General features: G+C 39.5%; 1 protein-coding gene across 1 annotated transcript in view; it reads left to right on the forward strand.

The window, feature by feature from the left end:
- pappa2 (pappalysin 2) overlaps positions 1 to 13,969 on the forward strand; it is a 65,498-nt gene that overhangs the window by 44,736 nt on the left and 6,793 nt on the right. The window contains exons 21-25 of the mRNA XM_061084832.1: positions 806 to 1,019; positions 2,632 to 2,800; positions 4,512 to 4,644; positions 6,316 to 6,437; positions 9,274 to 9,345. Of these exons, the coding sequence (XP_060940815.1) occupies positions 806 to 1,019; positions 2,632 to 2,800; positions 4,512 to 4,644; positions 6,316 to 6,437; positions 9,274 to 9,345 (710 nt within the window). The remainder of the gene's footprint in view (positions 1 to 805; positions 1,020 to 2,631; positions 2,801 to 4,511; positions 4,645 to 6,315; positions 6,438 to 9,273; positions 9,346 to 13,969) is intronic.

Genomic DNA, 13,969 nt, shown 5'->3' on the forward strand with positions numbered 1-13,969 from the left:
GTTCTCACTCCTGTCTGCAGCCAAAGAAATTTCTTAGGGAATAATTCATGGATTTTGAAAATATCAGGTATTGTCAAGGGACTATTAGGCAAAGGTATAAGCTTAACTGAGTTCCATTGTTTCAAATGGAAAACTCAGTTCTTAAGAAACAAAATGGTGAATTCTTGCAATTTAGAGGTTTTGCTGCTCCAGCCTCACTTCATTTGGTATGATCATGAGCTCAGAGGGTGATGCTCACTAAACGTATTAATTTGTGACTGACATTAATGCATCTATTTGCTGAGTTTATGACTGCCCTCTACCTCTGCTATGGCTACACTCTCACAGGTAACCATGTCAAGGGTTTTAATGCAGAAGAAATCAGGAAGTTAACAAATCTGCAATGTCGTTTCCTGCTAGTCCACTCCACTTTATTGGTTTCTTGGGAATTAAATCATTAAAAAACATGTCAAGAAAGGATAAATAAATGTACCTTTATCCAGAAATTGCCACATTGTGTAATAGTAGGACACTGTTTGGCAAAAATTACATAGTCTAGTGTCTAGTTCAATATGGAGTTACATTGACTGTCAAAATGCTCCAGAAGAATGAATTGTGAAAAATCATAGAATATAGCAAAGTACTAGTCAAAGTAACTAGTCAAGTTGCTTTTTCTATTTTCCAATCATCATCAACCTCATCATTCACTGATGAGTGTGGTTCAAATGTTAATGCAGGTTTGACCTATGTCTTTCTGCATTAGAGTACTGTAGTTATAACACTGTCTCTGTCCCGACTGTACTTCCCCATCTGTCTCCCTCCCCAGGTGACAGTGACAGGCTGGTGTGTTTGGAGGACGGACTGTGGTCTTTCCCAGAGGCCTACTGCAAGATCGAGTGTCCTGAGGTCCCAAACATACCCAATTCCAAGCTGCTAACAGCCGACTGTCAGACCTCAGGTCATGACGTTGGCTCCGTCTGCCGTTACAAATGTAATCCAGGCTTCTATGTAACAGGGAGCCTCCAAAAGAAGACTCAGAGGTGAGCTGCCAACTGCTGATGCCAGGGTTTGCTGAGGTAGCCTCAAATAGCATCACTCATATTTAAGCAGTTTCTTTTCAGTGGGCTCTGTGTTCTGACTGACACCTTTAGTTATCGATGATATGAATGATTCCAGGCTTATTACTCTCACGTAAAAGGACATATAATGACTGCAAGAAAAATACACTGTAACCATGTATTTAGGTTTAAGGACTGCCTTTATATCGACCTACAAATTCCACAAATGTCTGCTTGTCATTCTGTCAGTCTGAATGCGGAATGCATATCTCGAAACTCGTTATTGTCTTGAGTTATCGTCTTCACACATTCACAGAATCAGTTCTTGTTTGGCAATTTCTTTTCAAAGTAAAAGCATGTTTGTTTTGCTGCTGCTCTGCTTTATATCAAGCTGAATTACAGAGCTTTTATTTAGAAAAAGTGTGAACTTGGGTCTGAATATTGTGCCGGTTAAACCATATAGGATGAACACAAGTATTTAAATTTAACCCAGCACCATAGATTGTACATAAACAAACTAGTAATACTAAGTCTGCGTAGACAGCAGAGCAAAGAAAATGCAGTTTACTATCACACATGCCTCCCTGCGTAATGCAGGAAATTCCAACTTTTCCTTTATTTTACTAGATTCTCAGTACGCACTGCTAATAAAATTACGACCTTCGATTCAGATGTTTTATGCAACAGTATAACAGTGAATCACATGAACACCGAGACCCCAGATGCAAGTTTTTAAATATCAATGGCTGCAGTCGAAAGTTCATCGTCTGCAAAACAACATTCTGCCTCGGAACAAGCTGACATTAGGGTCCAATAAAACATGCACCACTGCTAACTGGGCCTCGTCACTACTTTGCCAGTTGTATTCATTGGGTAACAGCTCATTACTGAACTGAACGTAGCTGTTGTTAATGAGATGAGGGTATAATAATAGGAGAGTCAGCTTTTCAGTCTGAATTACTAGTAATCAATTCTTGAGTTATGCTCCATGTATGTATATTTGTTCCTTGCTTCTTCACTTGCCAGAATATGAAATGGCTTAATAGGCTTAGTTTAACTATCATATGAGGCCAGGAAGAATATACATTTTATAGTTTTGTATTACATTATATTTCCATGTAAAATGGCATAAAATATTTTTATGTAAAATCCACATGCAGCTGGGAAACTTTACGACTAATGCTGTCGCTTATGTGTGTAAACATGGTAATAACCCGTGTTGCTTTATAAACTTTATCATGTCAAAGTGGACGAAAGCAGCTTTTTGAGAGCTTTAAATTAGCTTTTTGCTTTTTACCTTTGACATGGGTACCCATGTAAATTTATATATGAACACATACTGCTGCATTTACACACCACTTGCATCACAGTGGAGATCATTGTTACTGTAGAATGGGCGGTCCTCTGCTTCATCCTTTTTTTTTTTATTGAAACTGTAAAAGTGAAATGGGACAGACGAGTAGCTAAGGAGAAAAAGTGCAAGTGGTTTGAGAGAAAAAGGGAAAAAAATCAAGAAAATGCACTTTGATAAACATTGTATTGCCAGGAATACAAATAATTGAGAGATGTATGTATTTGTTCATGTTATCTTTAGGAAGTACTTCAAGTTGGAGTGTCATAAGGGAGGTCAGTGGGAGGAAACCAGTTGTGAGCCAATATCCTGCCCAGCCCTACCTGACGTATTCCAGGGCATGTACACCTGCACCAATAGCCTGTTCTATGACACCCTCTGCACCCTGCAGTGCCCGGACTCAACAGAAAATGTAAGACTTTCAGATGCTGTCTATTATCAGGTCAAATAGAAGTTTTGCAGTCTGAGACTATCACACCTACACATAATATCATGTGTGAATGGTGCCTCAGACCAAAAGAGTAAAATTTCATTCAACGAAAAGAGGTTGCATGGTTTGGTTCATTGGCAATGTAAATACACTTTTGGGTTGTTTGGACTTTTGGACCAGTTGTAGGAGGTTAAGGCAGCATTTTTGAAGACGAGAAATAAACGCAAGCTGCTTACCTTTGCTTGTAGTCTTTTCCTAAGATGACATAATGTTTGAATGTTAATTTTACTGGTAGTAATATGATATTACACAAGCAACAGAACTAACAAAGGAAACGGGTTTGTTCATTTACTCCATTTAAATGGAAAGACTACTTTTGTTTATGCACTTTATTCCAAAAGTTGTCAATAACGGAATTTACATTACGCCGACATCAGAGGCACCACTCAATGTCAAATATAGGTGGATGCAGCCCTCGTAGGTGATGACAACAGGAAGAACAAATGTCATACAAAAGTGATCCTTGAATGGCAAGGTGAAACCAAAACTAATGAACAATGGACGGACCATGGTCCCGTCTTTTAGGTGTGAAATCGTCCTTAGACACTCCGATTCCCCGTACCCTGTGCCAATAATCTTGGTCATGATGAACTAAAAAAGAAGCAAAAGTCTAAATGTGTATCTAATTATTAATCTTCATAGCAGCCGCGGCTTTAGCTGCAGTCAAGCTTCACTGACACAAGGCCCAAATTCAAGAGGACACATTTTCTTTGGTATAAACAAGCATTGTCCATGTGAGAAAATGTCTACATTGACTGAAATTGTAAAATACATAGAAATATGTTTTTTATGAAGTCCCTGGAGAACTACGATTTGAATTTCATGGTGCCTATAGAAGCCACTGAAAGGGCCCATATTGTGTGAAATACATTTTCTGGGCTTTAACTATATGTGATTACTTGAAGTACCCTCAAAGTATCAAAACAGTTGCTCAGTGGACATTTTGCCTCAGTCCATTATAAGAAATATGTTATCGAAACGCCTTGTTGGACGATGTTACTTATTTTTCAGAAACATCCTGTTGTAACTGACTGGAAATATGTGGCGGCACACAAACATACCAACGTCACTTTCAGCTGTGTTTACCAGAGAGAATGCGCCAAAATGAGACCGGTGATGGGTCGCAGGTCACTTAAAGTGCAGTCAGCCAATCAGAGGAGGGACTCAAGAGGCAGACGAAGACAGCCTGTTCTGTCTGCAGCTCTAGAGAGAGGCGGAAGAGAGGACATGGAAATACACATTGGAGCAGTTTTTTCGGCTTTGAACCAATGATATATATCATCTTAGGGGTACCAATACCTCAAATTAATTCCCTGAAAGGTGTAAAATATGGGCCGTGTGTGTTAAAAACGTAGGCACAATTATTTACTGTCCTTCATGTGACCAATGTCATTAAACATAGGTACAAACAAGTAAATTATTAATTTCACATCATCAATTTACAACAACAATTTCTGTCAATGCCTATCTGTGTGGGGAGCTTTATATCTCTCCATGTAACTGCTCAAAGGTGTTATCCCATTGTAACCGATTTTTGTGGAGTTGTGGAGAGACAGTGTAGCAAAAGTGAGTGTAAACTGCATAGTCCCTTGATGACCAAAACCAAAATTGTAGAATTCGTATTTGCTTCCAGATTGAGATTCGCTGCACAAAGGACGGTGAGTGGACAGCTGAGTTCACCATGTGCTCCAGGCTCCAGGGATCCTGCGCCCCTCCTCCCCATCTCAACTCTGTGGAGTACAGCTGTGACCAGGGGATGGATGTTGGTGAGCACAAACTTCTTTCTGGAACAAGAGTTTTAATCCATCAAATAAACAGCCCTGATTATATTTGCTTTTCTCTGTCAAACAAAGTAAAGCCATACACAGTAGCCTGCTGATCTCTGGCTTGTCTCGTTACTCAAGGCTCAAAACAGTCATGGCTGTAGAGCATATTTTGTCAACATTTACATATTATTCTCATTTTCTCACACCAAATACACATATTTGACAGCATTCTTTGATCTAGATTTCAGTCATTCACAGTAAATTCACAGTACATTAGGTGTGACAGTCTAAATATGTGTAGAAACACATAAAACTGATGGTGATAATCAAGTGTAACTGCCCAATCGCAGCACACCGCTGTGTCCTCTAGTGGACATATCCCATGACTGTCTATCTTGTGTATTTTGATGCGGATCCAAAACCAGAAGCAAATAAATCCATCTCTCACTCTCAGTGTGCTGGACTGTATAAATAAAGTGAGACCTTTGTATGCCTCCTACTGTACTGACCCAAAGCAAATATACAGAAATAAACAACCTCCGCTCAATTATAATGCTGCAGGAGGTCCAGAGCCATTGTCTGTATTTGAAGTCCAGGTTTGATCATGAATCACTTCTCATTTATGAATAACATTTGTTTAGCATTAAATGGTATAGTGGTTTGGCTTCTTAAAATGGAATAAATACTGACATCACACACTGGCTAAAAGACAAAAATATATTTTTACGTAAAGAGTGAGTTTTTCAGGTAATTGTTAGAATATGGTAAAAGCATACACACACACAAACGTACACGTTTGTACAGCTATCTTGGTGAGGACACTAATTTGCATAATGCATTACCTAACCCCACATTCTAACCATCACCCTTAACGGGGCGGCTGTGGCTGAGGGGTAGAGTGGTCGTCCTCCAACCTGAAGGTCGGCAGTTCGATCCCCTGTCTGACCCATCTGCATGCCGAAGTGTCCTTGGGCAAGATGCTGAATCCTGAATTGCCCCCCATAGAATAATAAAGAACTGTGAATGTGTGTGTGAATGGGTTAATGTAAAACTGTACTGTAAAGTGCTTTGAGTGGTCATCAAGACAAGCACTATATAAATACAATACCATTTACCTTAACCAAACCTAAGCTCATTCTAACCCTAACCCTAAAACCAAGTCTTAACTCCCAAACAGTCCATTAAAGGGGCTTACAAAGTGAGGACCAGCCAAAATGTCCTCACTCCGTAAGATGTCCTCACAAAGACAGCTGTACAAGAGCACACACAGACATTCTTGTACCTCTATCTTAGTGAGGACACTAACTGGCGTAATGTATTCCTGTTACCTAAATGCGTAACCCTAACCTAGTTCTAACCCTATAAGCAAGTCTTAACCCTCAACTTTGAAAAAGTGAGGATAAGCAAAATATCCCTACTTTGACAAGAAAAGTCCTCACTCTGTAAAGTTTATGCTGAAAATGGTCCTCACTAATATATAAGTACACACAAACACAAACGAACAATCCCCTCTTGGTTACCAAGAGTGTAGACCACAGATGACCATATAGCCCAAAGTTATGTGGTCTGTTTTTTTCCTCAATGTTTGCACATGAACATTTTTAACAGATGCTAATCAGGGTAAGAGGTAAGTGTTATCTGATTTAAACATTTTCTTCCCTTTCCTTGCAGGTGCCGTGTGCTACGGAACATGTATTATGGCTCTGGACATGGATCTGCGTGACCCAGTGGTTTTGCCCAATGGCACTACAGCTGACTCACTAAAGCACTGGATGCTGCCCAGCAGAGTCCAGGTGAGGTGGGGCGGGGTGCCACAGGGTGTCACATCACGTTAAGGGGTGTCATGTCACTTTGTCTTCGCTGATATATCCTAAAATCAACAATATCCACCTTTGGCAGCGAAAGTGCAATTCTAAATGCAGTGTTAGTCTTGAAAAAAAAGGTTTAAAAACTTGAATGTCCATCTGACTCAGTTCAGTAAAAATTCAGAGCTCAGAGAAGGGTTGTTACTTATCAGCTTGCAGATCTGTCTGCACCTGTTTCTAAACTGTTTCATGCTGCATGATGAAGCATGGTGTGGTGAAAAATGAGATGGTTCGATTGGTTTAAACAACCACAACTGAGACAGCGATTGTGGTTCTGCTACCATTTGCAAATTCTTGGCAGGTTTTTATGAAACAGTTATTGTTTTGTTTGCTCGCTGCCATGCGACCAGGCCAGAGCGCAATGAAAGTTGATCCGTTCACAAACAGTGGTGAGATTTTTACACAAAAACACCCATTGGATTGAATGATGCATCCAAACATCTGGAGGTCTCAACAACAACATGGAGTAAACTGAGCTACTGCTCCAGCCTGACTCACACAATGTGAAGTTCACTCACAGTTTAGGAGACACGACCAACTCCTTTAACATATAAAAAACAAAGCAAATTTTTACCGTATATATTAGCAAAAGAGCTAAAACCTCCTCAATACAATATTTCTTGCCTCATTAATGCCAAAATAAATCCCAGAACATCTTAACGTGAAAATCCCTTTCCAACATGCTCCCAAGAAACATAAAGAAGACATTCAACATAAAAACTGAGCAATCCAAAATACTTAATTTAAAGAATAAAAATGAGAAACTCTTTGACTTAACTACTTGCAAGACAGTCTTTTAGAGTTTACTCGGAAAACATCTTCAATTCTCTGCTGCCCCAGATTATCACACACTATCATACAACAAGATCCACCTCGTGTGTACGTGAGTGCATTTGTTATCACTAAAGTGTTTTCGTATTACTGGAAATCTCAAGCAGATATCAAGCGTAAAGGTCCCAGTTGACGTCAAAGCCTTTTAGGAATTAATCTCTCACGCACGGCGTTCACAGGTCACCGTGGACAAACTTGTAGGGATGCCAGATTTGAGGGCTATGTAAGAATGCTGCTTTAAAGGTCGTTCAAGTTACCCAATATCATATCTCAGGAATCGCTTCTACTTTAATGCTGTCGCCCACGCTGCTCCAGTTTCGTCTTTCTTTTGGGTGGTCAGTTGGCCGGCCAGCCTGTTAAGCCGCCCCTGCCAAGTTCAAATAGTTGGATGCAGGTCTGGTTACTTGCGCCATATTGAGGCATTGTCTTATCTCAAATACTTCAGAATCAGGTCTCCCTCGATGGGTCAGGCACAGGAAATCACAAGGGAGGATCCACTTTCTCTGTCAATATTTGTTAGTCAATCGGCTCACCGCCTTTTAAAAATACAATTTTTTTTAAATAAAACTATTCTTTTTCTTCCACAATAAACAACAAAAGGCAGCACAGGATTGAATTTTGCCCTGGATAGGTCTTCGGAAGCAACAGGATATCTGTACAGAACAAATTCATTATTTTAGACATTATTTTTCTAGATGCTAGTGTATTATTGGGAAAAAATGTGCCTGCCACTATAGACACTCTACAGAATTAGGAACTTAATATATTGTTTTGTCATCAAGATACTTAATGGTAAGCATACGAGGGGCACCGTTTATATAAGTTGTAAACATGCTGCTTACAATACTGTTAATGTTGTTTGTAGCTATTGAAACCTGACATCACATTTCCATGTTAGCCAAAGTCTGGTCTGGTCTGATGTTATTAATGTAATCAATACATTTGGGCATGTAAAACAATGCAGTGTGGAAAGATGTAGCAACAACAGCAAATCAGATACAATCTTAGTATTGCTATATGAGTCAGCCATTGTTATGATCTTGACTTATGTTCATTAACACATACCAAGTACCTAGAAAGAGAACCCGACATAATCAAGAAGAAAATTTTTAATTTGAGGCTGTTAAACAGCCTCAAATCCAAGCAAAACATCCACCCTCATGAGGCTTCACTCTGTGGGACCGTGTCAAAAAGGAAGGTTGATTATATTCTGAAATATTGTAGGGCGAGGTGGAGGTGGTAGGTTGTAAATAACCATTTGAAGAAAATATTCGGAACCTCTCAAAATATAAGTACTAGGTGGCTAACTACTGCCCAGTGGGTATTCATCAACCTTTAGATGCTGCCATTTAGCTGCAGGGATACATTCACAATCAACCCAAGTACAAAAACTGCCTGTTTCAGCATGCATAGCATATTTAAAAGGTTAACTAGCTGAGCTGGCTAACCTGACTGACGTTTAACCAAGGCTATCCCCACTTCTGCAACAATGTAATGTCTTCTCTTCATTCTGGTTAATCAGATTCCCATCAGCTTATCCTGCTTCTTTAGATTCGAGCCACAATCACTCCTTTTCACTGAATTAAACAATAAACATTGAGAAGAAGTGGTAAGACAATCTCACCACTAGATCCTATAGTAGCTGCTCTGGAGGATATTTTAGCATAAAGGTGAAATCGAAAATCCTTCTTAGACCAGTCTCATCAAGCATAAGGTTCACAGGGTTTACAAAGTAGGCATTTCTTCACAAATCTTGAACCAGAATGCTATGATTTTGTTACTTCAAGAGCATAATTGTCCATCCATTCCAAATCCTAAACTAACGTCTGCCTCAAGTGGTCCCTTTTTTATATTGTTTTCCATGGCAAACACCATGGTCATCAATCTTATACGACTGTATGAATCAACTGTTGTTATGTGCTTTGTTTTCCAGAGCATTGTCTGTACAGGGATGATGAAGTGGTACCCTGACCCTCAACACATCCATTGCATCCTGTCATGTGAGGTAGGTGTCAAACGAGCCAAGCAGCCCAGCATCAGACACAGGAGTATATTTCCCCCAATGTGCTTTCTTGTCACTTATCCATGGAGGATATTGTGAAGGCCAACAAAGTCCATCCACATCCAGTGTTATCAGTCTTGGACTGCATTGGGGGGTCAGGAGGTAATTTGGTCTGTAGGGGGTTGCAGGTTTGGGAAGGGTATTGCCTGCTGAATCCTGGAGATGAATAAATCAGCAGTGTTTTGTATCATTCACAGTGAATAGCATGAGTAAAGTGTTTGATGCTTCTTCTATGCTAGATATTTCACTTACTGTTGTTACTCAAAGCAGCCATCCTGTTCGGGGTTGTGAGGTTCCTCCGAACGGAATCGGAATTCTGTCTGATTCCAGTGGCAAATTTCGACTCAGGTATAATGGAACATGGCAAATGTTGTCCTTTGGTATCCATTCAACTGAGCAACAAGGCACTTTTTGAAAACACACCTTGCCTAACCAACCGGTGTCTTCTTTTTCACAAACAATAGGTGTAAGGATAATATCTTCTCACGTAACTTGTCTAGTATGCGCATGAGGTCAGGAGGATCTCAGTTTGGCTGTCGTCCCGTATTATCAAAGCTGTTTTATTAACTCTGAGATAGAGAATACTTAATCCTTGAAATAATTACACCATTTCTGGGCATAACCACATTAAATCCGCTGCCCTTGTCAGACTTCTCCAACAATATTAAACGTGAAGCAATTCATGTTGTATCCCTGTTGTCATCACTATTCGAGATACCAGAGCCGGTGTGCAATGTGCTTCACATATCATGATGACAAATCTCGAGCAGAAATTGATATCCCCACATTTAGATCTTCAAAAGAATCCTTTTCAAATAGGTCCAAAGAAGGTTTTTTTCAGGGATCCTAGCGTTGCCAAACGTTGTTATGTCTGCCAACACTAATGGATTATCTGATAAAGGGAAATAAATTAATCACTGGATTATGTTATATTTAGATTAATCACTCAGGCTGACACAAGGCTTTTAAATCATTCTGCCTAGTTTGAAAACAGTCTACCGAGCGAGAACTCTTGAGAGAGCAGGATACCCTTTTCTGTTTATTGATAAGTTAACAATGTTACATTTCGCGGGAACTAAACAAGCACTTGCGATGAAAATGCATGTAGATTTAATTTTTATTGGAAAAACCAGCATGATACTTTCAGGAGTAAAGTTTAGCTGTTCAGTTTGGTATCATCAGTGTATAAGGTGTATATTTTTAAGTGGGGCATCTGTGGCTCAGATGTCCCTAAATTAGAAAGTTCAGTTATTTGATCCTCCAGACTGCGTGTGCCCTTCAGGCCTTGGGCAAGACGGCGACAGATGTGGAATGTGTAAATGTTATGAATGAATGATAGAGAAGCGATTTATATATATAAGTACAGAAGAAAAGCCCCTAAAAAACTCTCGCTCTCTTCTCTGGTCTTAATCATGAAACATGACAAACCTAGATCTTTATCAATCACACTTCTATTGTTTCAAAACTGTGTCTCTAATTCCCTCACTATACAGTATGTATACATTTGTGCTCTTGGAAAATTTTGCCCAATCAGTTATATCCAAGAGAATAACACCCTGAGAGCATCAAATCAAAATGTAATGTTGGAACAAGGCAACAGAGAGATCTTGCATTTCTACTGCTTTTAATTTGACGACAGGATGGTAAAAACTCCCCTTATATGACAACTTTATTTCTGCTCATCCAACACTTGGGTAAAGAGCAAAATATCCACATTATTACCTGTTAGATTTCTTGCAGTTTGGGAAGAATATTCATAAAACACCCTTCCCAGGTCATAATTTCCTTCTTACTAGTGATATAATAATAATAATAATAATAATACGTTTAAAACAAAAGATTGAAACTAACTGAAAATTCCGTGGAGTATTCTGATGTTAATAGTCCCCTGGGGGTGAATTAAATCTTAACTAAATAATCTTATTTTATTGTTTGATCACTTGCTTTAACTTGAGCGGTTGACCTGAGATGGTCGTGTATTATGGGGAGATCATCCCCCCCTCAAACATACTCTTTGGACACATCGCTGCTACAACAACACTCCACTGATGGAGGCTATACGATGTTGATGTTAAGAGCTCCCAGAAAAGTTATGATTAGTCTGTTAAACAACTATCTCCAAGATAAAAGAAAAAAGAAAATCATTGTGATGTGTGTTTAGGTGACACATTTATCAGTGAGATTCTTTGCACAACTCTCTATATATACTCTCCATTGCTCTGATCACCACCTCTGAACCAAGTAATAACAGGAGTATTAAAAATGGTCAAGACCTTTGTATTGAGAATTATAATAAATATTGCAGGCTTTAGGGGCCGCTGTAGTGCGTGTTCGACTTCATAGAATTTTGTGTGCTCGGCAGTCTGTGTCATAAATGAAGGTTAGTTTAATCAGCAATATAACGTCCATCCCGGCTCAGTAATATTTCAGCAGTGACAGTCAATCCTCTAACATCATAAACCTAGACCGTTTTTAGTTGGCATTCATTTGTTGGGTTCAGCAAAGGCTGGAACTACTGATGGAACACATAAACTGTTGATGTCTCATGGTATTAAAATATTCTTCCTACCTGCCAGCACTACATTTTCCCCTTCCACCTTCCCGTGAATGTTGCTAGGCAAAACAGTTGCGTATAACTCGCTCCTCCATGACAACACTGTAAATTATACTGGACCACATGTGCTGCATGTGCGCTTTGCCAGATCTCATCCAGATGCCATTGCTACCTCTCTTTCCCTTTCTTTCTTTTCTCTCACTTTCTCTGCCTCTCCTTTCCCTCTTTCTTTAAAACCAATTTGACAAAAAGTGTACAGTACTGCTTAGACCTCTTAGCAACAAATCATGGTTCAATTGTCAGGCTGAACTATTCCGTTTTTTTTTTAAACTTTAGAGTTGTAAAAAACAGCATCACCTGCTGTGTCTTTCTAACCGTGATATCTTGTTTTCGCAGCATTATGAAAATGTTTGCTGGAGCAGTAAGAACAAAAATGTGATAAGAGTGTGACAGCGAGCCAATTAAACTCATTGACTCATGCATCACTTCATATGAGGCATTTGGACGAAGAAGATCTATTTGAACTGTTTGAATGGTGCAGGGGAGCAGATCTGATTCTAGCCTGTCACACACATCTGACACACTCAAACTGGCTGAATGTCTGTCATCACCTGCTGTTATTAAATTTGAAAAACAAGACTTTTGCCAAAAAATATTGTTTGGGATACACAGCAAGTTCTTCTAGTTTACTCTGAAGACATGCTGTACTTGTTAAATTGAAGACAAATAGTATGATGGAAATTTAATCAAATGTTTAACTGCAGACAAAAGGCAGACAGATAATGATAAATACTTTAGTCAGATGACATTCAACAACATAATGAAATATTGTTTTTTGTCTTTTTTTGAAAATTAGCATGTAGTCATTTGGCACTCTCTGTTCTTTGTGCTAGCTCAGATGGAGACAGGACATTTGCATGACGGACACACAAACAGACATAGAGAACAGAATCACACAATACTCACACTAATTTTCTGTGACAGCTCAGGCGACACCCATGGCCAAAGGCATAATGTTTTAGAGTTCTCTGTTCGTCCCATTCTCCTGCACTCTCTATCTAGGGAACACCTTGAGACAATTTCTTCAACATTGGCACAGACCAGATTTTGCTGGTCAAAGGGTAAGGTCTATGTGACTTCATGCTGTCCCATTCCTGTCCATGAGATGTATCACTAACATCTGGACAGAATGTTTTGACATCTGGCACAAATGTTGACTTCGGCTCAAGGATGAACTAATTCGACTTTGGTGGGCACAGATCAAGGTCACTGTGACCTCACAGCTCACATAACTCAGGAAATCCAAATGACATTTCAATCCTTAAATAGATCCATTTGGTCTTCATCCTTATACTTTATGAGTCTGGATGGATATGAAAGAACTGCAACTTGACTGGTTGCATTGGCATACAACCTCAAGATGGTAAATTTCGTTGAATGATTTGGATGAATGTATCTCCACCCATCCAACCATCCATTCTAATAATTTATCCAGGTTCACTTTGTGTTAGCAACAGACTAAACAGAAGGGGCTAAACTTATGTTGCCCTAACCACATCTTCCAGGAGAATCCCACCCTGTTTGTATGATACTCTGGAGATATTATCTCACCGGCATGTGGACCGGCATGCTGTAGGTCTTCCCTCAAGTCTTCCTTGAATCTTCATGTTGGAATTTCCTGGAATACTTCCAGAGGGAGTTAGTCAATAGGTTTCCCACTGGGACTATTTTGCAGTTCTACTCTGAACTTCATCTGGATACATCTGCCTTCCCTTCTTCCATGGAAGATGAGGTTCAATGGCTAACACAGCCCAGAACCTTCAACTCATATTCCTGCGCTCACAACTGAAGCTAACTACATTGGAAACCATAACCGTTCATTAAGCTGGTTTCCACAGAAAGTAGTAAAGTCAAATACAGCTATAACCTTGCTCCCAGAGCTTGTCCTCTTACTGTCTTCATGCTCTCACACAATAAATATATATATGTACTCTTAAAGACACAGTTTTTACT

Source organism: Limanda limanda, chromosome 13 (assembly GCF_963576545.1).
Source record: "Limanda limanda chromosome 13, fLimLim1.1, whole genome shotgun sequence".
NCBI classification, from domain to species: Eukaryota; Metazoa; Chordata; class Actinopteri; order Pleuronectiformes; family Pleuronectidae; genus Limanda; species Limanda limanda.